The sequence below is a fragment of the Lithobates pipiens genome, unplaced genomic scaffold, assembly GCF_037356315.1.
Source record: "Lithobates pipiens isolate NorthernLeopardFrog02 unplaced genomic scaffold, aLitPip1_a1.2 Scaffold_27, whole genome shotgun sequence".
Lineage (NCBI taxonomy): Eukaryota > Metazoa > Chordata > Amphibia > Anura > Ranidae > Lithobates > Lithobates pipiens.
The window spans coordinates 126,790,348-126,815,852 of NW_027507788.1; the positions used below are offsets into that span (position 1 = coordinate 126,790,348).

The window sequence follows — 25,505 nt, forward strand, 5'->3', positions numbered from 1 at the left end:
TTGTAAGGGAATAGTAAAAGACAACTCTTCCCCTCCCCAGTGTGTACATGTACCACGGCCTCGCTCTTTTCATCTTGCCACAATATTTATACGTGACCAATCCATCCTCTTCTTGCAGCTGCCCGTGCATAAGAAGATGGGAAAATTAGATCTGGTAAACTTTGTGGAGGAATGCTAGGAGACTCAATTCCAGAACTCAATAAGTAAGCTGCTGGAAAAGGGCAGGGCAGGTTACACCTTTTGAAAGTTTCCTTACATTTTAATGCCTTAGTTACCAGCCACACATACTCACCTTTCCTCTGCTCTCCTGCTGTTTTTATCTGCAACCAGATATGAAAAATTATGCACTCACTCCATTTTCTTCACCTTAGGAGAGTCCTCAGCCCTACATAAGCCACGACTAAAGCAAATCAGAGCATACACAGTGCTTTATTTTTTCTCACTTGGTGGCTGAATGAAGCAGTGAAGTGGCATTGGAAGAAGGGTACATGCTGCTGGGAGAGAGCTTAATAAAGTGAACCTAATGCTTTGCCCTGCAATCAGAGCAAGGTGACAGGTTCTCTTGTAAGATAGAAGCTTGTGAAGACGCTGCGGTTCTTACTACATGACATACCACCTTTGATGCCTATATTCTTCTTTTTGTCTTGTAAGTGTAATCCACTTATTTTATTAAATGTGGATACTTTAAAGTACTGCACTATGGGAGCATTTCTCTTTTATATTTGCGAGTTTTACCAGCAAAGCGGAGTTTCCAGACATTACTAAGGTTCCTGGGAGACCTATTTCCCTGTGCTTGATGAGACCATTATTCTAGTGGTCACGGAGAGCTGGTAAGCAGGCCACTTACTCTCACTCGGGTGTAGAGCTGGATGCATATAATGTGAAGTAGTGTCATTTTTTCCTCACCAACAGCCTATCATCTATACAAAGCATGAATGTCTGTTTCAATTTCATCTACGGACTGAAATTTTTGGACTCTGCTTTAGTCTTTTATTCTCAGTCTTTTTTCACTTGTGAATTTTCAAATATCACTAGCGCTGCATCTATTTTGTATATGTATCTCTTGTAAGATTTGCAGAGATCTGCCCTGTGAGCGTGCAACACACATCATCCTACAAAGCAATACTGGCACCTCTGCATCCAGACAAAGTACCCAGGCTTTGTAATGTCAAAAGCAGGGAGGGCAGGTCTTTGTCTGACTTCTAAAAAGTCAGTGGCTGTGGCAGGCTCTCAGCAGGAATAAACAATAAAGCTAAAGGTAAGTCAGTGCACCTTACAGGGCCTGTCATAATGAAGAACTGCGGACCATACTTTGATGGATTACAGGTCCGCTGTAAGAGAAGCAAGGAATATTCAAGACAAAATCAGCCAGTGAGGATCTTCTGTCCTAATAGACTTTTCAGGTGACATTTACAATCAGGGAGGTAAGCTTGTGCTGCGCTTTTTCTGCATCATCTCAGAAAGTATTGCAGCTGTACCAGCAAAATAGAAACTGTCAAAACACAGAGAGCCTAATTTATATTCCGGGGCTTAGTTTTAACTCACCAATGTGTCTTAATGATAACATACCTCCTCTGACAAAATATAACTTTTTATGATACATGTTTTTCTTCCAATAAATGTATAATTCCACTGGATAAAAAAGATGCTTGCAAAATGATATTAAAAAAAAAACACATAAGCTATAAGATAACATAATGTCTAACAAAGGAACGTTAGCAGCATTACTAAGTATTTTGCTTCATTTTCCAGTGAAAACAAATTGCTTGACAGAGTTTTTTGGTTTTTGAGAGGCTATTCCAGTATTATGCTGAGGATAATTGAGAAAATTCTGCATGCAGCATAACATACCATTCTCCTCTTCAGTTTAAGATGCAAATGCTTGCTAACACTTTTTACTGAGCAGCAATGCCATAGAAAATGGCATACAAAATGCTGGGAAAAATTCTATAAAATGCTTAAACAAAAAAGTTTAGCCACGCACCACATCTTGACATCTGTGGAAATGCGTGGCAATTTGGATTACTAAGCGTATAGCCCCAATTTTTTGTTTGTTTGTTTTTTTATTTGGATAGGGTACGGAAGAGTCAAAAAGTGTATTTTTTCTTTATGCCTTGCTAATTTCCATTCACTTCTTGTCTTGGATTCTCAACAGGAAATGAGAGAAAATCTCTTCAAAGTAAATAGAATTCCCTCTTGGAAAATGTCCTTGTCCTTCTTAATATTATGACAAATCCAAAATTTAGGCTTTCTACTTATTTTCTGTCTCTATGACAATGGTCACCAGGATACATTGAGTAGTGATTTTTCTCATTGAGGACACAGACCTCAATAAAAACATTGTAGATGGCTTAACCCTTTACTGCTTTATCCAAAGCTGAAAAAAAAAGTTTTTCCATTACATACTCTTCAAAGTTGGAAATGTTTAGGTACCAATGGTGTTCACAGACCCAGTTAATATTATGACAGATCCAAAATGTAGACTTTCTACTTATTTTCTGTCTCTGTGACAATGGTCACCAGGATACATTGAGCAGTGACGTTTTCTCATTGAGGACACAGACCTCAACTAAAACATTGTAGATGGCTTAACCCTTGACTGCTTTATCCAAAGCTGAAAAAAAATAGTTTTTCCATTACATACTCTTCAAAGTTGGAAATTTTTAGGTACGAATGATGTTCACAGACCCAGTGTGGCAATAAGCTCTTTATTAAAAATCCCAGCTAGGATTATGACTACAGGTCACCTAAAGTACCAGAAAAAGCAAAAACAGCATTCTGTACTGAATGCAATCATTTGATTGGGTTTAATACCATTGAAACTGCTTAGTTTTTCAAAAGAAGAAAAATACATATTCTAGGTCAGGGATGCCCAAGCCACCTTTTTATTTAAGTTAATTACTCTAAATCTGTGCTTACACCAGAGTACTAGCATCACTTACCAGATTTTCGGGAGTGCCTCTATGGCTGTGAGATACTCCAGGGAATATTTGTTTTGCAAATAATAATAATAAAAAAAAACATAGTCCCTCAACGGTATCCAGTCAAGTGATGGGTATACATTGGTATAAAAGTACATCTATGATAAAGTAAGGTGAATGTGAGGAGCTGAGGGGTGAGTATGTGTGTTTAGGGGAAGATGGTATAAAGAGAGATTGCTAGGAGCAAGCACCTTCTACAATAGCACCACAGTATCTATACAGTATAAAGCCACCAACCTATAAGAATATTTTGCTGATAATTTTTGAACCTACGGAAGGAATGTATTGTCAGAATCATGTGGACCTAAAGTTACTAGTTTCCTTTAATACAGGTGGATAAATCTTTCAAAAATGCCTTGTTTAGCAAGTGTGGAGTGAAGATCCCTAGATGCAGTGCTTTTTTGATATTGAGTTATTAAAAGAAGACTGTTTCTCTGTACAGTACAACTGTGGATCCGTTTACCTGTGTGGATTTAAACTTGTGTAGCACCCTCCCAGATAGGCTGCTAGGTTGCTAGGTTTGGTTAGGCAAATGTACTTCCAGGGGCAGACTGACAACTCATGGGGACCCTGGGCAATAGGAGATTATGGGGCCCCCAGGCAATCAGAGATTATGGGGCCACACAGTATACACAAACAAACACACACACACACAGTATACAATCACACAGTATACACAGACATGTTTTTATTGGCTGAGAAGGTACTGGAGAGGTGGGGCAGGTATAATCTCGGGATTTTTAGACCAAAAGGATGTCGGTAAAGTACATTTCAGAGACAGATGTAAAAAAAAAAAAACACACATTTTTACATATTGTCCCTGGTTTTACGGAGGCTGGCAACCCTGATGGGGCCCCCAAGTGGCATGGGGCCCTCGGGCAGTGCCCGAGTGGCCCAATAGTCAGTCCACCCCTGTGTACTTCTGTGGCTCTACCCAATCCCAGTGGAGGTGTGTCCATATGGTGGTTGGGGAGTGTATGAATAGTTTGGAGCCTTAGAGAGCAGTGTTGTTCCCCAAGAGGAGAGGTTCCCAGCCAAAAGTGCTGTTGCCCTTCCTGGAAGTCCAGCTGATGATTCTGTCTGTTTCATTGAAGTGCCAGATGTGCCTAATTCGCTGCATAGTCTTGAAAAGCTGGGAGAGTGGTTTCACTCTGGATATGGTCTGGAGGTTCTCCTGAGGAAACTGTTTGCCTGAGTCTGGACTGTTGCTGCTGTTAACCCTGATGCAATAATATTAATGCTTGCCTGACCTGGAACACTACTTATGGTGTCCCAGTGCTGTCCACTTTATGTCCTACTGTTCAAATGACTGTGTTAAAGGGGTTGTAAAGGCAGTGCTCACAATCACTGCAAGTCCCTCTGCTAGGACAAAATGTACTATACAATGTATGTGCTTTTTTTAAATTGTACGTCCAATACCTTTTTTTACCTCGCCGATCGTCGCTCTCTCTCTTTCTCCCTTGTATGCACTACAGAGGGAGGGGCTGAGATCTCCCTTTTAGGTCTGGCAGGCGGTTATATTATTGTAGATCATGAAGTGAAATAAGGTATTTAGAAGAAGAATAAAAAAAACTGTATAGTACATTTTGTCTTAACAGAGGGGCTAGCAGGAATTGTGTGCAGTAACTTGACTGCCGCTTGGAACAGCGATAGAAGGGGAGGGGAGGGATGGCTCACACACAGGAGCTGACAGGCAGGGAGAGAGGAGAAAGGATGGAGGAGGGGAGAGCAGCAGGGTGACAGAGGCACATAAACTGACCATGGTAATCAGGGCTTGTGATTATCATTGTCAGAACACACAGGGGGACACAGGAACTTAGTCAGATTTTTTACAGCTTAGAAAAGGAAAAATTACACCGCACAAGCACTATGTTGTTTAACATGCTTTAAAGGAACAGGATTTTTTTTTGTGTTTTTTTAGGATAACAAACACTTTAAGAAGTAACTGCAAAGGGAAGAGTGACAATACAGTAGATAACTCAAGCGCAAATAGGAAAGCAACAGGTGGTTACAAAGATTGGTGAGACAGCCAGCTAAGAGGCATCCTAAATCCTCCAAAAGCAGCACAAATCTATCAGTAATAAATAACATGTACAGTGGTGTGAAAAAGTGTTTGCCCCCTTCCTCATTTCCTGTTCCTTTGCATGTTTGTCACACTTAAGTGTTTCGGAACATCAAACCAATTTACACAATAGTCAAGGACAACACAAGTAAACACAAAATGCAATTTGTAAATGAAGGTGTTTATTATTAAAAGTGAAAAAAAATCCAAACCATCATGGCCCTGTGTGAAAAAGTGATTGCCCCCTAAACCTAATAACTGGTTGGGCCACCCTTAGCAGCAACAACTACAACCAAGCGTTTGCGATAACGTGCAATGAGGCTTTTACAGCGTCCTGGAGGAATTTTGGCCCACTCATCTTTGCAGAATTGTCCTAATTCAGTTACATTAGAGGGTTTTCGAGCATGAACGGCCTTTTTAAGGTCATACCACAACATCTCAATAGGATTCAGGTCAGGACTTTGGCTAGGCCACTCCAAAGTCTTCATTTTGTTTTTCTTCAGCCATTCGGTGGTGGACTTGCTGGTGTGTTTAGGATCATTGTCCTGCTGCGGAACCCAAGTTCGTTTCAGCTTGAGTACACGAACAGATGGTCGGACATTCTCCTTCAGGATCTCTTGGTAGACAGCAGAATTCATAGTTCCTTTTATCACGGCAAGTCTTCCAGGTCCTGAAGCAGCAAAACAGCCCCAGACCATCACACTACCACCACCATATTTTACTGTTGGTATAATGTTCTTTTTATGAAATGCAGTGTTCCTTCTACGCCAGATATACTACCTTCCAAAGAGTTCCACTTTTGTCTCATCGGTCCACAGAATGTTGTCCCAAAAGTCTTGGGGATCATCAAGATGTGTTGTGGAGAAATTGAGACGAGCTTTGATGTTCTTTTTGCTCAGCAGTGGTTTTCTCCTTGGAACTCTGCCATGCAGGCCATTTTTGCCCAGTCTTTTCCTGATGGTGGAGGCATGAACGCTGACCTTAACTGAGGCAAGTGAGGCCTGCAGTTCCTTGGACGTTGTTGTGGGGTCTTTTGTGACCTCTTGGATGAGTCGTTGCTGCGCTCTTGGGGTAATTTTGGGCGGCCGGCCACTCCTGGGAAGGTTCACCACTGTTCCATGTCTTCGCCATTTGTGGATAATGGCTCTCACTGTGGTTTGCTGGATTCCCAAAGCTTTGGAAATGGCTTTATAACCCTTTCCAGACTGATAGATCTCAATTACTTTCTTTCTCAATTGTTCCTGAATTTCTTTGGGTCTCGGCATGATGTGTAGCTTTTAAGGATCTTCTGGTGGACCTTACTGTGTCAAGCAGCTCCTATTTAAGTGATGCCTTGATTGTGAACAGGTGTGGCAATAATCAGGCCTGGGTGTGGCTAGAGAAATTGAACTCAGGTGTGGACAACCACAGTTATAGTATGTTTTAACAAGGGGGGCAATCACTTTTTCACACAGGGCCATGATGGTTTGGATTTTTTTTCACCTTTAATAATAAACACCTTCATTTACAAATTGCATTTTGTGTTTACTTGTGTTGTCCTTGACTATTGTTTAAATTGGTTAGATGTTCCGAAACACTTAAGTGTGACAAACACGCAAAGGAACAGGAAATGAGGAAGGGGGCAAACACTTTTTCACACCACTGTATAACAATAAAACAAGACACTCACTCTATATTGCCAGCTACATGTTGCTTCTGAGCTGTGTTGCTTCAATGTTGCTAATGCAGTGCAAGCATGTATGTGCGTAATGGCAGGTACAATAAGAACAGAGCAAAGGAGAGAAGACCTTATAAACTTAACACAAACAGTCTGGGCCCTGCATGCATGCAATAGTATAAAACTCTGATGACAGTGCACACTTCACAGCAATATTCCTGTACTGGTGACGTCACCTCTTTCCTAAACCGACATGTATCGATTGGATAATGTCAATCTTTCTCAAGGAAGGCTGGTCAAGGAACACTGCTGTCTTTATATACTCTCCTACTCTGCTCCACCTACTAATTTACCCTTCACTGTCCAAATGACTTCAGTAGGCAAACAAGTCATCTAGGGAAGCCCCATATAATTAAGTATTCCTATATCATAATATCATTAGATAAAAAGTGGACTGATAGCGATTAGGTGAGAAAAAAACATTTACAAAAATGTTTCTTTGTAAAATGAAGGCATAGATAGATAAATACTGTATGTATATGTGTACACACATACAATATAAAATAAACAAAAAAAAACATTTTTATTCATATCAATATATGAAAAAGGTGCAAAAAATAATAATATATAGCTTTAAAAAAGGAAATGACAACATCTTCCATATGTGGAAAAACAGGGATTTAAATTGACGACTCCAATGGTACTAGGCAGAAGTGCTAACCACCTGGCCACAGTACTGCCTATATAAATACACATAGCTAAAAACATACATAGGATTTTTATCACTCCTAAGTATCTAAGTCTGATAAGCATCAGTGTAGGTCTACTGTTGATCGGGATCTACCCATTAATTGAAAGCAAACAATTCAATGTCCAGATTCAGACCACTTGAGGCAATAGTGTTCAACTCAAAAATCCACTTTGACTCACATCTGGACATTTTTTTGATATAGTCTCCTCCTCTCCAGTCAGGCTTTACTACCTCTAACCCCCAGAAACTTTGACTATGGTACTCACTGTTGTGCCTGGAGAGGGAATGTTTGTAATTTCCTAGTAATATTTTACCAAAATTATCATAAATGGTGAACATTGTGTTAATGTATCAGGGATGGATATATTGATTTTTAAGCCTGTGTATCTACACAAAATTTGCAAAAAAAATGCAAGAATGAAATGGAAAAGGTTTTACTTTAAAGCCAGCCCATGATAACTCTTTCCTTTTGCTCCCATGACTCTCTGTTCTGTCACCAATATTAAAACAGGACTCCTGCATGTGTGTTTGTGTGTTTGCTTGGTTTTTGTATATGAGCCTTATGCCTGCAATCCTTCTCTGCTGTCTGTGACAGTTTTACAAGCCTAATCAGCATCTTTATCATTGTGCTTGTAGTCATTTTTCACGTAAAACACATGTGCAGTTAAAAACTGGTCAAGATTATGTTTTATATTTATGAAACAAGCTTTGATCATACAGAAAACCTATTTATGAAATATATTACTACCCCTAATTTACAGTCTAGTATGGCAAAGTTGATGAATCATCTTATCTCCGAGGACCACCAAACACTTCATAGATGATAAAAACACAATAATAACGTGATATCATAAATCTATTTTTCATTTGAAATGTTACTTCGGATGTGAGCATTGTCAATAATAATTCTGTTTACATAGTGGTACTTTCTAAGTGCATGCGCTTCAAGACAATGTTGTAACTTCACATAATAATTTGTTAAAAGGATGTACATTTATTATGATGTAATATTAGGATATAGCTATCAGAAAACACCCTGTTATTATTGAGCACTGAGTAACAAGTCAGCTAAAAATGTTTAGCCCTATAGAAAATCCACCCTCAAGGGTTTTATATTTATCTGCTAGATTGCTGCCAGTGTACTCTCTGTAATATCACCTCTGATGCTATTGTTGCTCTTCTAACAAATCATCTCTGGCTTCAGCTTGGAGCGTGCGATATCCCAGCTTCACATGTCTGCTTGTTATCCAGCACAATTATATTGCAGAACTCACTCTAGAAAATTTCTGGCTAGAGAATTTCATAACTGGACAGACACTTACTGCAGCAAACTAAAGCATGATTTCTATCATCAGCTACAAATCACCATTACATATGACAGGCTACTAGCTCATCAGCTTGATATGCGCATATTACATTTACCTGACATATAATCTGATAAATAGGAATAGTGTTGCTTAAGGCCTAGCTTACACTTATAGTGCCGGGTGGGTTGGCTGTAAAAATGGTTAGTTGAGTCTTGTTTTAAAGGCCCCCGAGCTGCTACGGCAGTCATACAGGGATATTCACATGTCATGGCCACTATTCCTTGTGCAGCTAAAATGATGCCCTGTTTTCAAAGTGTTCCACCAAGAATCAATCTTCAAAGGGCTACCACTAGTGTAAATGAGCCTTTAGATTTTTTTTTTGTTAACCTGAGAGCGGACAGCTGCAGGAACATAATCCTGAGGCTCCAGGATAGATAGCCTGAAGCTTAGAGGGGGTATAATACCACCTGGTCAGTAATTTAAGGGCATTTTAGGTCTCCCTAATCAAGTGATTTAGTACAGTCCTCAGGAGTAAATTGTGCCTCACAATCAGTCTCCCATTTACTGAAATAGGGGAGCACACTAGCACTGCTGGAAACAGCAAATGAAGGAGAGTCACAGCAAATCTGGATAATAATTTGAATCAGTAACATTGATTTCCCATTGTGGGCAGGTGCCCAAGACAAGTGGGTTAGTTTTATGAGGGAAATCATGAGTTGAAGGATTAGAACAGTATATACAGTGTATACAGTGACAAGCCAGTCTTATCGGGATTTTATGTTGCTTGTCCTATCCCCTTGAGTGAATATTGTTTAATTTTATTTGTGCATTTCATCTTTCCACATTGCTTATTATTAGGTGCTGTCAGGGCCATAGCAAGGGTGGATGCCACCTGAGTAAACAGTGTGCAAGAAGTTTGTTATCACACTCTTGTGTTTCCCTAAAGATTGTTTCTAGCATCTCAGTGTGCAAGATCTTTGGAGTACGTGAATCAGGATAAGAAAAGTCTAGAACTACGGTTTGAACATAACTGTTTACTAAAAAAAATGTAAAAGGATCCGATTATCAAAAAGTAAAATGGAGAGTTCACAGTAGGCAGCTTCTGGTAAAGGTACCCTTTTTCATAGAATAATCTAACATGATCAGGAAAGATACAGAATGTCATCAAGTAGTGGCAGACTCTGCAGATGTCCTTAGGATTTTATAGGAGAATGCTGTTTATACATGTTTATTTTCCAGTTTCTGGATGGCATAATATTGGGAAATGTCCACAACCTAAATCTTAATTGCAAGTAAAATCTGACACTTAACTATTCCTTTTAAAAGAAATAAGAAAAAAAATAAAGCTTACAATAAGGATATTACAGATACTAAATATTGTAATTCAAACTAAACATTTACTAACAAATGTAACAAAATAATCGTTATGCACCTCAGACTGCAACTCTTAATGATCATATATCTTAAATAAAAAAACAAATATATTAATGGCTAATTAAAAAAATAACCCCCAGTTCATATTTTTATAAAATTAAGTTTATGATATCCCAAACTATTAGCATTATCAGCTTTGATATACCATTCAGTGTATCTAAATGTAGACATGAATTGTTGAATCTCCATCGTTGAATCTCCATCAAATCTCAAGTATAGTCCATAAATTGTTTCCATCTCTTATAAAAATTGCTAACTTTGGCATGATTCAAGAGTTCACAACTTTTTTCTTCTGCTGTTTCTGCCATTCCCTATTGAACTGGCTGCATTTTGATCTGTGTATGGCCAGCTATAGGCTTAATTTTGGGTTTTAGACTTTGCGTACGAATCCTATTATTACATTTGCAAACCTTCAGGGATACATTTTGAAAGGTGCATGTGTTTGCAGTTTAACCACTTGCCGACCATATACTGTATATATAAGGTGGCTCTCCTGTGCTGGATCACTTACATTACTAGTAAAAAAAAAAAAAAAAAAATCCATAAAAATATCCCATAGTTTGTAGATGCTAAAACTTTTACGTGAACCAAATAATATAGGCTTATTGGGATTTTTTTTGTTACCAAAAATATTTAGCAGAATGCATATTGGCCTAAATTGATGTTTTTTTTATTGGATATGTTTTATAGCAGGAAGTAAAAAATATATATTTTTTGTTTTGTTTTTAATTGTCAGTCTATTTTTGTTTATAGCACAAAAAATACAGAGGTTATCAAATACCACCAAAATTAACATATATTTTATTTGGGAAGATATGACTGTGCAATTGTCAGTTAAAGTAACGCAGTGCAGTATCATAAAAAATTGTCTTTGCAGGAAGGGGGGGAGATACCTTTGCACTTTTTGGGATGAGTTTTTAGAGGAGAGATGTTTACCCATATGTGACAAGGTCATTAAGCTTTCCATTATGAATTTACACTTGTAAAGAGGAAACAGTGCCTTAAGTGATGGACCATAGAGGGAAAAAAGACAGGTTTATTTTCTGTTTCTAAATAAAGAATCAGATAAAGAATGCAAAATCTACATCCCTGCACTGTTACTTCAGTTTCTTCAGAACCAGAAAGTGGCCATAGGTCCCAGGCAAGATTCAGTAATGTCTTAGTCAGCCCAGTAATTTTTGGGCATAGGTGAACATAGCTCCAGAATGCCAAAGATAAGTTAGATTGATGGATAATGTGAATAACAGTGTATATTGTGGCCTGTGTTTCTACACAAGACTTGCAAAAAGGCAAGAAGGACCATCAAAGAATACTTGAAAACCTAAGTCTTCAGAGTTGGAAGGGCACTGCAGAGTAACCATAGCTTTATAAGGTCATCAAACTGTTCAAGTGGCATGTAAAAAAGTCTATCAGTACAGTAAATTACACTATAGAATCAATTACTTCAGCCAGGATATAGCTTGGATATACACAATGTGGTAATGAGAGATGGGACATGGCAAGGAGAAAGAGCAGTGCCATATTCTGTAACAAGATGTGACTTCTTTGTTGCATGATGTTCCAAGGCAAAGAATTGAATATAAGGCCAATAGACATGTGCAGAGTAAAATATTTCGTTTCGGAATTTCGTTTTCGTCTGAAAACTTAATTTATTTAGTTACTCCCGAAATTCGTTTTTATTTATTTCGTTTTTCGTTCAAAAATTGCATTCGTCCGAAAATCCACATGAATTACGGTCGAATCTGTCTTTGAAGGCTTATGGTGTCTGTCGAATGTATAAAGAAGATTTGACGGAGCTAGTATATAGCATACTTTAGAACCCTATTAAAGTCTATGGGACTCCAACGTTCAAAATCTAAAGTGCTAATTTTAAAGGCTAATTTGCAAGTTACTGTCCTTAAAAGTGTTTGGGGACCGGGTCCTGCCCCAGGGGACATGTATCAATGCAAAAAAAAAGTTTTAAAACGCCCGTTTTTTCGGGAGCAGTGATTTTAATAATGATTAAAGTGAAACAATAAAAGTGTAATATTCCTTTAAATTTCGTAGGGGGGGGGGTTGTCTATAGTATGCCTGTGAAGGGGCGCATGTTTCCCGTGCTTAGAACTGTCCCTGCACAAAGTGTCATTTATGCAGGAAAAAAAGTCCTTTAAAATCACTCGCAGCTATTATGAATTGTCGGCTCCCGTAATACAGAGAACACTCATTGAAAGTCATTGATAAAAAAATAAAAAAATAAATAAATAAAAAAGCGTGGGGGTCCCCCAAATTCAATTACCAGGCCCTTCAGGTCTGATATGGATATTAAGGGGAACCCCGCGTCAAATTAAAAAAAAAATAGACGTGGGGTTCCCCCTAAAAATCCATACCAGACCCTTTATCCGAGCTCGCAACCTGGCAGGCCGCAGGAAAAGAGGGGGGGACGAGAGAGCGGCCCCCCCTCCCTCCTGAACCATACCAGGCCACATGCCCTCAACATTGGGAGGATGCTTTGGGGGTCTGTGACGGACGATCCAGCGACGGACGATCATCTCTCCAGCGATGGCTCATCTCATCCAGCGCAGCGATCCATCCTCCTTCTGTCTCCGTGGAGGAGACACTGCAAGGATTCCGGCGGCTGACGTTTCTTATATACGGAGGGCGGGGCCACCTGTCACCTGACCCCGCCCCCCTCTGACGCAAGGGGAAACTCGGGGTTCCCCGTGACGTATGGGTGACCCCGCCCCCCTCTGATGTAACGGAAACCTGCCTGTGTTACATCAGAGGGGGAGCGGGGTCACCCATACGTCACAGGGAACCCCGGGTTTCCCCTTGCGTCAGAGGGGGGCGGGGTCAGGTGACGGGTGGCCCCGCCCTCCGTATATAAGAAACGTCAGCCGCCGGAATGCCTGCAGTGTCTCCTCCACGGAGACAGAAGAAGGATGGAGGATTCGCTGCGCTGGATGAGATGAGCCATCGCTGGAGAGATGACCGTCCGTCGCTGAATAGCAAGAGTGGATTACCGCCGCTGGAATCTTTTTTTTATTTTTTTATTTTTAATAAAGGAATTTTTCAAAAGTGTGTTTGTTTTATTTAACCATTTTTTACACTTTCTTTGTGAAATGGTAGGGGTACTTTTGTACCCCCTTACCATTTCAAACAGGGGGGGGCGGGATCTGGGAGTCCCCTTGTTAAAGGGGGCTTCCAGATTCTGATAAGCCCCCCGCCCGCAGACCTCCACAACCACCGGCCAGGGTTGTGGGGATGAGGCCCTTGTCCTCATCAACATGAGGACAAGGTGCTTTGAGGGGTCACAGACCCCCAAAGCATCCTCCCAATGTTGAGGGCATGTGGCCTGGTACGGTTCAGGAGGGAGGGGGGGCCGCTCTCTCGTCCCCCCTCTTTTCCTGTGGCCTGCCAGGTTGCGTGCTCGGATAAAGGGTCTGGTATGGATTTTTAGTGGGAACCCCACGTCAATTTTTTTTTTTTATTTGACGCGGGGTTCCCCTTAATATCCATACCAGACCTGAAGGGTCTGGTTATGGATATTTAGGGGGAACCCCACGTCAATTTTTTTCTTAAATTTGAGGCAGGGTTCCCCTTAATATCCATACCAGACCTGAAGGGCCTGGTAATTGAATTTGGGGGACCCCCACGCTTTTTTTTATTTTTTTTTTTTTTTTTTTATCAATGACTTTCAATGAGTGTTCTCTGTATTACGGGAGCCGACAATTCATAATAGGTGCGAGTGATTTTAAAGGACTTTTTTTCCTGCATAAATGACACTTTGTGCAGGGACAGTTCTAAGCACGGGAAACATGCGCCCCTTCACAGGCATACTATAGACAACCCCCCCCCCCCTACGAAATTTAAAGGAATATTACACTTTTATTGTTTCACTTTAATCATTATTAAAATCACTGCTCCCGAAAAAACGGCCGTTTTTAAAACTTTTTTTTGCATTGATCCATGTCCCCTGGGGCAGGACCCGGGTCCCCAAACACTTTTTAGGACAGTAACTTGCAGAATCTTTTCTCTCTGTCAAATCTTTTTTCTCTGTCGAATATTTTCTCTATATAATCTTGGACTAATAGAGGTAAGGTTAGGCACATTCGACCACAGGTTCTATAGACAGATTGTTATCGTCAGAGTCATGTCGAATCTCCTATTCTATATCGAACTGTTGTAACAATGAAAACGAAAATAAAGCATTTATTTATGTCGGATCTTTCGTTTTTCGGATTTTGTGCTTTCGTTATCGTTTGTCAAAACGAAAACGAAAATAGCTGAAATTCGGACGAAAATGCATTCGGACGAAAACGAATGCACATGTCTAAAGGCCAATCCATTCTTCTGTACAGTAGCCACCTGCAGTTTAGGTCCACTGCATTCACTGATAACTGCTTGTCAACAATCTTAGAAAGTTTCTAATGCTAACATATATTTTATATTTCCTGCTGTTTTAAAGAAATGTGTTACAGGCCTTTTGTTGAGGCCTGTAACAAATCAAAGTGACAGTTTCTTGCTTTCTTATTTTGATGGCTTTAGCAATAAATTTAATATATTGCGCATAAATAAATCAAAACAAGCCTCCAAGAAAACCTCCCAGTTAAATATATTTGTGGAAGTCAAATTAATTACCATCCTTTTAAGCAGAAGTGGTGGTATCTTTTCACATTTTTTCATTTTTCTTGGGTGTTTAGCTACACCATAGTGTTGATGTGTCTAATTGATCATACTTTATTTCTGGTGATTGTATAAACTTATTTAGAACCAAAGAAACCCTCTAATTAAAATTCTGTTATGGACAAACATAAAACACCGGCTGTTACATAGATGGATTCTGACAAAACATTTGACAGCATCATTTATGTTGAGTCCAAATTTTGCTATCTAGGGAAATTATAAATTATTCTTGGTTCATCCTGTGCTGTCTTGTTTACTGTTAAAGAGAACCATTTACAAAAAAAGAGAAATGTTCTTCAACACATTTGTGCTTTACCTGACACCATATATCAAAGATTGGTGGTGTTTTCTGAGCAAAGATTTATGGGCTTTAAAAAACTGATTCCCAGTCAGTTGGCTCATCCTAATTGTCCAGCTTTTTTGTTGCCTAAAAACTGTCTTTATGATCCTCAATCCTGTTTCAGTTTAGCCCAGTTTATATAGTCACATAGTTAGATAGTTACATAGCTGGTAAGGTTGAAAAAAGTCCTTCAAGTCCAACTTGTGTGTTTGCGCTTTTATGTCAATATTACATTGCATATCCTTGGATGTTGTGGTCGTTTAGGTGCCCTTCTAATAGTTTTTTGAAACTATCTATTCTCCCTGCTGAAACCACTGCTTGTGGACGAGAATTCCACATTCTTACCGCTCTTACCGTAAAGAACCCTCCACTTTCTGGTTAAATCGCTCTTCCTCTGATTTTAGTAAATTGGCCACGAGTCAATTTAAATGACCTTTCACGGAAAAGTTTTATCCCTATTGTGGGGTCATCAGTACGGTATTTGTACATTGAAATCATATCCCTTCTCAAGCATCTCTTCTCCAGAGAGAATGAGTTCAGTGCTTGTAATCTTTCCTCATAACTAAGATCCTCCCGTCCCTTCATTAGCATTTTATCTCTTTAGTTAATTCCTTTTTTAATGCATGCCAATATTCTATTGGCTTTGCTTGCAGAAGCTTAGCATTGCATGTCGTTGTTGAGCCTGTCATCTACTAGAACCCCAGGTCCTTTTCCATCCTATATTCTACCAGAGATTTTCCCCCTAGTGAGTAGATTGTATTCATGTTTTTGCCACCTAAATGCATCATTTTACATTTTTCTACATTAAATCTTGCCATGTAGTTGCCCACCCCATTAATTTGTTCAGATCTTCTTGCAAGGTTTCCACATCCTGCGGAGAAGCTATTGCCCTGCTTTGCTTAGTATTGTCTGCGAACTGTTTATCTCATCCTCCAGGTCATTTATGAATAAATTAAGTAGGATTGATCCCAGGACAGGACCCTGAGGGACCCCACTTTCCACATTGGACCATGCCGAGTACTCTCCATTTATCACTATCCTCTGAACTTGCCCTTGTAGCCAGTTTTCAATCCAGGTACTCACCCTTTGGTCCATGCCGGGAGAACTTAGCTTGTATAGTAAACGTTTGTGAGGAACTATATCAAATGCCTTTGCAAAATCCAGATACACTAGGTCTATGGGCCTTCCTTCATCTAGATGGCAGCTCACCTCCTCATAGAAGGTTAATAGATTTGTTTGGCAAGAACGATTCTTCATAAATCCATGCTGATTACTGCTAATGATACAATTTATATTACTAAAATCTGGTATACAGTCCCTTATCATCCCCTCCAAGAGCTTAAATACTATTGATGTTAGGCTAAATGGTCTGTAGTTCCCAGGGATATATCTTGGTCCTTTTTTAAAGATTGGTGCTACATTGGCTTTTCTCCAATCAGCTGGTACCATACCAGTCAGTAGGCTGTTCATAAAAATTAGGAACAATGGTCTGGCAATTACTTGACTGAGTTCCTTAAGGACCCTCGGGTGCAAGCCATCTGGTCCCACATATGTATTTTTTGTTAAGTTTTTCAAGTCTGTTTCTGATTTTATCCTCTGTTAACCATGGGGGTGCTTCCTGTGACATGACATGAGGATAAACATTGCAGTTTTGGTTACTGAAGCACCCCGTTTCCCTCATGAAAACTGAAGAGAAGAACACATTCAAAACCTTTGCCATCTCACCATCCTTTGTAACCAGATCCCCTTCATCATTCTTTATGGGGCAAATATGATCTTTCCTCCCTCTTTTACTTTATATGTACTTGAAGAATGTCTTGGGATTTTCCTTACTTTCCTCCGCTATGTGCCTTTTGTGTTCTATCTTAGCCACCCTGATTACACCCTTACATTTCTTATTGCTATCTTTGTACAGTTTGGAATGCTGTTGATGACCCCTCGGCCTTGTATTTTTTGAAGGCCTTCTCCTTTGCTTTTATATGAATATTTACATTGTCTTTAAGGACTCTCCATGAAGTGCCTCTTGCATTCCAGCAGCTCTGAGAAGATCTGAGTTGCTCAGACCCTGATCTTTCATTTGTTATTGTTCCTAGTGACCATATAGGGGGGGGGGGGCATGGGGCCAAGGGAAATTCTGAGAAAATATTTTTCGAGGAGGAAGCACTAAAAGAGGAGCTCAGGGATAAACATCAGAGGCTGCTTATTACCCTGGGATGTACAGATCTTCTGTGGAAAGCAGTGTGCTCTGAAGAGAATGTTTCTAAGATGGTCGTTTTAATGGTGAACAGAGGCAATATGTGTGACATGTGTGATGTTTCCCCACATTGGAGAGCAAAGTGGGCTTGAATCTCTCTATATCAGCCCATAGCAACTAAGAAAATACACCTTTCATCCATTTAAAGGTGTTCAATCGATGAAAGATGATGGCTTTGTTGCTGTCCCTCACTATAATTTGCATATTATGCCCCCTCTCACGAGGGATCTGTCCAGATGGTTGGTCTAGGGGCGAGCGCGTGCAACCTGAGGTGCACGCTCCCGCAGTTTGTGCCCCGGAGCTGGTGCGAGTGCCCAGCAAAAGCAATGACCGCCGAGCACCTGCGATCGCTCTTGACAGCGCGAGAACTTGGATCTGTATATGTAAACACACAAATCCAGGTTCTTTCAGGTTGAACACTGATCTCTCCTCCTAGACAGCCCCACCCCCCCTACAGTTATAACACACCTAGGGAACACAGTTAACCCCTTGATCGCCCCCTAGTGTCAACCCCTTCCCTGCCAGTGACATTTATACAGTAATCAGTGCATTTTTATAGCACTGATCGCTGTATAATTGTCAATGGTCCCAAAAATGTGTCAAAAGTGTCCAATTTGTCTGCCTCAATATCACAGTCCCAATAAAAATTGCAGATCGCTGCCATTACTAGTAAAAAAAAAAAAATAATAATAATAATAAAAATGCCATAAATCTATCCCCTATTTTGTAGACGCTATAACTTTTGCACAAACCAATCAATATATGCTTATTTTTATTACCAAAAATATGTAGAAGAATACATATCGGCCTAAACTGAGGAAAAAATTAGCTTTTTAAATAAAAATTGGGTAACATTTGGGTATATTTATAATAGCAAAAGGTACAAATATTGTGTTTTTTTTTTCCAAAATTGGCACTTTTTTTTGTTTATAGCGCAAAAAATTAAAACCACAGAGATGATCAAATACCTCCAAAAAAATCTCTATTTGTGTGAAAAAAAGGATGTCAAATTTGTTGGGGTACAACATTGCATGACCGTGCAATTGTCAGTTAAAGCGATGCAGTGCCATATCGCAAAATACGGCCTGGTCATTGAGCAGCTAAATCTCCTGGGGCTGAAGCGGTTAAAGACCACCCAAATCTCCTGAAAGCACAGGAGCAGTAGAAAAAAAGAAAGATCTACTGATTACTAATTGTTAGGCCCTGTGATATTTGCGCAAATGTTTATCAAAATTATTTTCTTGCTAAAAAAATTCTCAAAATCATTATTAGCTGGTACAAACACAGCAAAACTTGCAACATTCCTCATAAATTCTTACTAAATATAATTACCATTGTAATTGCCATCAACTGTATTGAGTTAATAATTAACAAATATTTGTACATTTTAAATGTTGCCTTTTTGTATAAGACCCCTTTTACACAGGGTGGGCTCTGTCAAGCGGATCCACCTGCTTAGCGGGGGATGTGTTTGCTGAGCAGGTGGCTGACAGTTGTCATCCACTGTTCTCTATAAGGAGGACGAATGGAAATGGACCGCCTGTCCATTTCCATCCGACTGTCATCTGATCCGTCTGTTTTTGGCAACCCGGATCAGATCAGATACAGGTGGGTATAAATGGACATATGTACGTTTACATGCACCTCCCCATAGAGAACAGTGGGTGGTCCACCTGAAAAACAGACAGGCGGACCTGATCGATCTGCTGGTGTGAAAGTGGCATAACAGTGAAAATAGAGGGTGCGCAAAACTGTAAATAAGCAATTTGATCTAAAAAATCTGGAGGTTATAATTTTTTTACTAACAGAATTCAGAGTTTGTAAAAGATCCCCCAAAGCATAGATTTTCTGCAGCACATGACCTGAAGAATAAAAAAAAAATGTGCTAATTATTTTAAGGTCCTGCAAAAATCCCTATTTTAACTAAAAATACACAAAAATTACTATTAGCATACATAAACACAACATAACTTTCTCCAATAAGGCCTTGTTCACATAGGAGGTACTAAAGTTTACATTCGTCCCTTTTTACCCATGTGGAGATGCACAGGTGTTCAATGCATCTCTGTGCAGGCAATGGCATTGATGTCAGTGGGATACAGCAGCTGCTCCCAATCTGACATCTGTGTGGGTGCGGGTGTACGGCCCTTAAAGCAGACAGTATGAGTTCAGGGACATGCACCCACGCATACAACACAGTTTACTATGCTTCAGTGATTAACCACTTACAGACCGGACCATTTTGCTGGTCAAAGACCAGACCCCTTTTTGCGATTCGGCACTGCGTCACTTTAACTGACAATTGCACAGTCGTGCAACGTGGCTCTCAAACAAAATTGATGTCCTTTTTTTCCCACAAATAGAGCTTTCTTTTGGTGGTATTTGATCACCCCTGTGGTTTTTATTTTTTGCGCTATAAACAAAAATAGAGCGACAATTTTGAAAAAACACATTATTTTTTACTTTTTGTTATAATAAATATCCCCCAAAAATATATAAAAAAACATTTTTTTCTCTCAGTTTAGGCCGATACGTATTCTTCTACATATTTTTGGTAAAAAAATCGCAATAAGCGATTATTGATTGGTTTGCGCAAAAGTTATATCGTTTAAAAAATAGGGATAGTTTTATGGCATTTTTATTAATAAGTTTTTATTTTTATTTTTTAACTAGTAATGGCGGCGATCAGCGATGTGACTGCGACATTGTGGCGGACACATCGGACATTTTTGACACATTTTTGGGACCATTGTCATTTATACAGTAATCACTGCTATATAAATGCAGTGATTCCTGTGTAAATGACACTGGCAGTGAAGGGGTTAACCAGTGGGTGGCAGTGTAGGGGTTACGTGTTCCTAGGGGTGTGTTACTAACTGTGGGGGGGTTGGGCTTTCATTTAGTGAACACTGATCTCTGCTCCAATCACATGGAGCAGAGATCAGCGTCACTAGTTGCTAGGCAGAATGGAGAAATGCTGTTTACACAGCATTTTCTCCATTCAGCCATCCCGTGAGACGATCGCGGGTATGCCCGCAGAGATCGAGTCCGCGGGACCCGCGACCGGACTCACGGGGGTTCCGACTGGCACACGAGCGCGCCGCCGGCAGCGCGCTCGCGATGGAAAGCAGCATTGAATATTGGACGTACCTGTATGCCAATATGCCTGCCCGTGCCATTCTGCCAACGTACATCAGCGTGCGCTGGTCGGGAACCGGTTAATAAACACAGGGCATGCTTACCTGCCTCTCCCTTCCTCTCTCCGCTCTCCCACCACGTTCTCCATTCTGACACCAATCTCCTACCCCAGCAGTAGCTACAGCCAGTGAGAGTGGGGAGGAGGGGATGCTGGCCAGCAGTGCTGCAGGGAAGGGGCAGAATGATCATGGGGGTGGGGCAGTACGGGGGTCAGAGCAGTGAGATGGGGCATCTATTTGAGATAAATCCACTGGTGGCTGCCATGAAGCACATGAAGCCATCAGGAGGAGGGAGGGAGAGAAGCTGGCAGCTGCAGGGGAGCCACATGAGATCAGTACTGCCAAGTCATTGGAGCTTGGGGAAAATCAGTGGTGCTGTGGGGATTGTATATTGAGTGTCAGGAAGCAGGGGTGAAACAGGGCAGAGCAGCAGTGGTAAGGGGCATATTTATGGTAAATACCTGAGATCAACAGCTTGTCAGTTGCTGATTACAGCTATTGGTTTGGTCAACACAGAAGTGACCATAAGCTTATAGCAGGAGGAGAAATGCCATGTCCATACAGCATACTGAACTGGACAGCTGGAAGTGGTTCTGTATGCTGCATGAACTTGGTACTGAAAGGGTTAGAAGATAAAGAAGCTACATGCCCCATAAGTGATTAAATCTACTGCTTAAGTGCTTAAAAAAATAAAAATAAAGATTTAATATCAATTTAAGGACTGAAAAAATAAATTATTTTTTTTCCTATAATCAAAGCATGTTTTAAAGCAAGACCTCAAGGAAAAATATCAATACAGGACTGAAATACATATTTTTTTCCTGCCAAATAATTTGTAATTTTTTTTCAGTAAATCTTGTGATTTACAAACATTTTTCGCACAGCACAGCCAGGTAAGTGACTCACATACAGTCATTTCTGATTAGGCAATTTACCTTTCTACATTATTATTGGACAGTGCATTTGTTATATTGGCCCTGTCCAGTAAGCAGGAAACTGAGCTAGGTAGAAGTAAGCTGACCCTGAAGAAAATGTTAAACAAGCAAATAGCAGGGAAAATTACTAACTAGCAAAGGCATCTTTATTACAAGAATGGATGTAAGACTGTAAACATTTCACCTTTGTACTTGCCTGGGGTTTCATTTTATTATTTGACTTGACTTCTTCTTTAACATTGTTACAAGCATATATAACTAAATCCGGGTACACACTGGCCGAATGTTAGACAGGGGCTGGTTAAAAAAAGAAAAATGGCCAATATTCGGCCCACGTGTATGTCGGTTTGTTCGGCTAGCTTCTGTCGTACGTGCATGCTGAAAAACCAGTATCAGCCAGTGGCAGAGAGCAATGATTGAAGTGTTCTGGCAGGGAGGTCATCCCCCTGTCAGAACACAACAGCTCAGTGTGGGAAATCACTGAACTAACCTTGCATTGTTAGTACAGCGGTTCCGACGCAGGTTTCATTCAACCTGCGGACCTGAAGGCAAAAAAAAATGTGTGTGTACCCGGCTTAAAGCTATAACATCTTCTACTCTTGCAATAGACATAAAATGCAAAATACTAGACACTTTTACTCTCCCCACTATGGTCTCTCCCCCACTTCACCATTCACACACGTTAAAAGGCTTTGCATTGGTTCTCAAAAAGGACTTATTTCGGAACTCTATCAGTCAGTTGCTAGTACTTCCTTTCCCAACTTCTTTGCTTTTATGTCTAAGTGGGAGACTGATTGTGCCACCCAATTTTCTCCCGAAGCCTGGGACACTATGTTGGAAACTTTGCACAAATGTACTAAATCACTTTTGGTCAGGGAGACTGCCTTTAAGTTACCTACCAAATGGTAAAATACCTCCTCTAAACTTCACATTATCTACCCAGGAGTCTTGGACTTATGCTTTTGTATATGTTCACTTAGTGAATCTTTAAAACATACATTTTGGGATTGTGAGAAGTTATCAATAGTTTGCTGTAAAATCTCTTCTATAACATCTGCAATTTCTGGCCATCCACTTAGCCTAACAATGCCGATGTTCCTTCTTAGTGCTTCTATCCCAGGGGTTTCATGTAGGGATCAGAGACTTATCCATACCATTTGTGTAGCGACAATATGGGCCATTGCCCTCCAGTGGATATCCATTGTCCTCTTGGTAATAAATGGAATTGATGCTGTTATGCTAATGGAAGGCTCCCTTATACTCTACAAGATAGAATGCACCTGTTCTCTCTCAGATTGGATGCTTGGACTACCCATTATATGTTTATATCCTGATTTCAGGTTTTGCCTTTGTATAGATACCTTCTATTATGATATGCTAGAGTGGAGTCCTTTTGGCTCTTCTACCTGTTGTTCAATACTTTTTCTGACTTCTTGATACATAAATTGTATTATATGGTAATTGTACTGCTCACACTGGGCTTCTTGGTTGTTTTTTAATGGATTGCGTATACACATTAATCTTCTTATCTTTTGTATATGTCATCCCTTGCCAGATGTTATGTATTGAATGTGTATGCTTTCCCAATAAACAGCTTGTAAACACAAAAAATGCAAAATACTAAAACTCATGTATTTGTGTTTTTAGGTACAGGAGGTTCAAAGTTCACTATTGGCAAGTCCATCTGGCTACTCTGGGCTCTGGTTTTTAACAATTCTGTGCCAGTAGAAAATCCAAAAGGTACCACAAGTAAAATCATGGTTCTCATCTGGGCATTCTTCGCAGTAATATTTCTGGCCAGCTACACTGCCAATTTGGCTGCTTTTATGATCCAGGAGGAGTACGTGGATACCGTGTCTGGACTCAGTGATAAAAAAGTAAGGGATTAAGAATTTGTGTTGTTGATTTTCATTAAATTTACAAAACAAAGTAGAACTTGGTGGTCTATGCTGATTATGTAGGAAAAAAAAGCTGTTTTAAAGTAGCAGTTGTCAAGATGATAGTCTTTGCGACATGTTGATAACTGATTGCTGAACGAATAAAGGAACCATTAAACTTTCATAGACAAGAAAGATCTTTCAGCTGTCCGGGCAGAAAGGAGAAGTTTGATAGAGGCAAAGCATATTATACGATGTTATCAGTAACAAGAGGGAAAAGATCCTATTCATAACCTATTCAAATTTGGATTTTAGTTATTCTTTCAATAACTCAACACATTATCTTAAAGGGAAATGGTAATAGTATATTTCATATTTTATTATTTGTTTAATGTTTACAAGTTTTTTTTTTATTTGTCATTTAATAATTATTACAGGGTGCATTCATTACCCTCAGTTTAAAATGCCCAGCTCTACCTGTATGCTGTCTGACCAACTGTCTTAACCTGCAAGAAACCATACATGTCTTGGATTACATTTAGTTATACAAATTTTAAAACTGATATTTAATTTACTATTTGTTATTTATTTACTATTTGTTATTTATAAAATCTTAATTCTATAAGTAAACATTTAAACGTTTTCTAAATTCAATAACAAAATGTTCATAATTTGCAGCTTATCAATTTTTAGATGTATTAGCTGCATTAGTTTTTCTAAACTAAAATGTTTTTAACAAGAACTGAAAATACCAGTTGATCTTGCATGAAATGCCGTGACATTGTAACTTTCTTTGAGCTGAACAGGAAGCAAAAATAATATATTTTTTAGTGTAAACTACCAATGTTACTGCCCTCCTTATGATGGAAAAGAATAAAAGTAGACATTGTTTATGTTCAGCATGGGTGACAATCTTGGTTTCCCGAATAGTAGGGATGAGCCTGATGTTCGCGTTGAACGTAAGTTTGACTCATACATCAGGTGTTCGCCTGTTCCCCGAATAGTGAACAATTTGGGGTTGTTTGTGTCAAATTTGTAAGTCACAAAACCCCCTTTAAAAGTCTATGGGAGAAAAAAAAAAGAAAAAAAAGTTTTAAAAGCGTAAGTTTTTTAGGGAGCAATGATTTAATAATGCTTAACAATGTCCTGTGGGGGAAACCCATGATGTTTTTATCAATGAACTTTTATGTGTATTGCTGAGACCGACAATTCATTATAGACGCGAGTACTTTTAGATTACTTTTTTCCTTTAGAAATGTCATTTTGCTCTCGGACTGTTCTAAACACAGGAAACATGCGCCACTTTACAGGCATACACCCACCAGGTACAAAATTTAAAGGAATATTACACTTTTATTGTTTCACTTTAAGCATTATTAACCACTTTCAGACCGGACCATTTTGCTGGTAAATGACCAGAGGTCTTTTTACACTTTGGCACTGCGCTGCTTTAACTGGTAATTGCGCGGTCATGCAATGTTGTACCCAAACAAAATTTGCGTCCTTTTCTTCCCACAAATAGAGCTTTCTTTTGATGGTATTTGATTGCCTCTGCGATTTTTATTTTTTGCGATATAAACGTAAAAAGACCGCAAATTTTGAAAAAAAATGATATTTTCTACTTTTTGTTATTAGAAAAATCCAATAAACTCAATTTTAGTCATACATTTAGGACAAAATGTATTCAGCCACATGTCTTTGGTAAAAAAAAAGTCAATAATTGTATATTTATTGGTTTGCGCAAAAGTTGTCACATCTACAAACTAAGGTACGTTTTCTGGAATTTACGCAGCTTTTAGTTTACGACTGCCTATCTCATTTCTTGAGGTGCTAAAATGACAGGGCAGTACAAAACCCCCCCAAATGACCCCATTTTGGAAAGTAGACCCCCTAAGGAAATTGATAAGAGGCATGTTGAGCCCATTGAATATTTTATTTTTTTGCCTCAAGCGATTGAATAATGACAAAAAAAAAATTTTTTTTTTTTTTTTACACAAAGTTGTCACTAAATGATATATTGCTCACACATGCTATGGGCGTATGTGAAA

At 39.5% G+C, this 25,505-nt stretch overlaps 1 protein-coding gene across 1 annotated transcript in view; it reads left to right on the forward strand.

Annotated features, from left to right (window-relative positions):
* Positions 1–25,505, forward strand: part of GRIN2D (glutamate ionotropic receptor NMDA type subunit 2D) — a 1,088,828-nt gene that overhangs the window by 948,549 nt on the left and 114,774 nt on the right. The window contains exon 11 of the mRNA XM_077457432.1: positions 23,228–23,457. Coding sequence (XP_077313558.1) covers positions 23,228–23,457 — 230 coding nt within the window. The remainder of the gene's footprint in view (positions 1–23,227; positions 23,458–25,505) is intronic.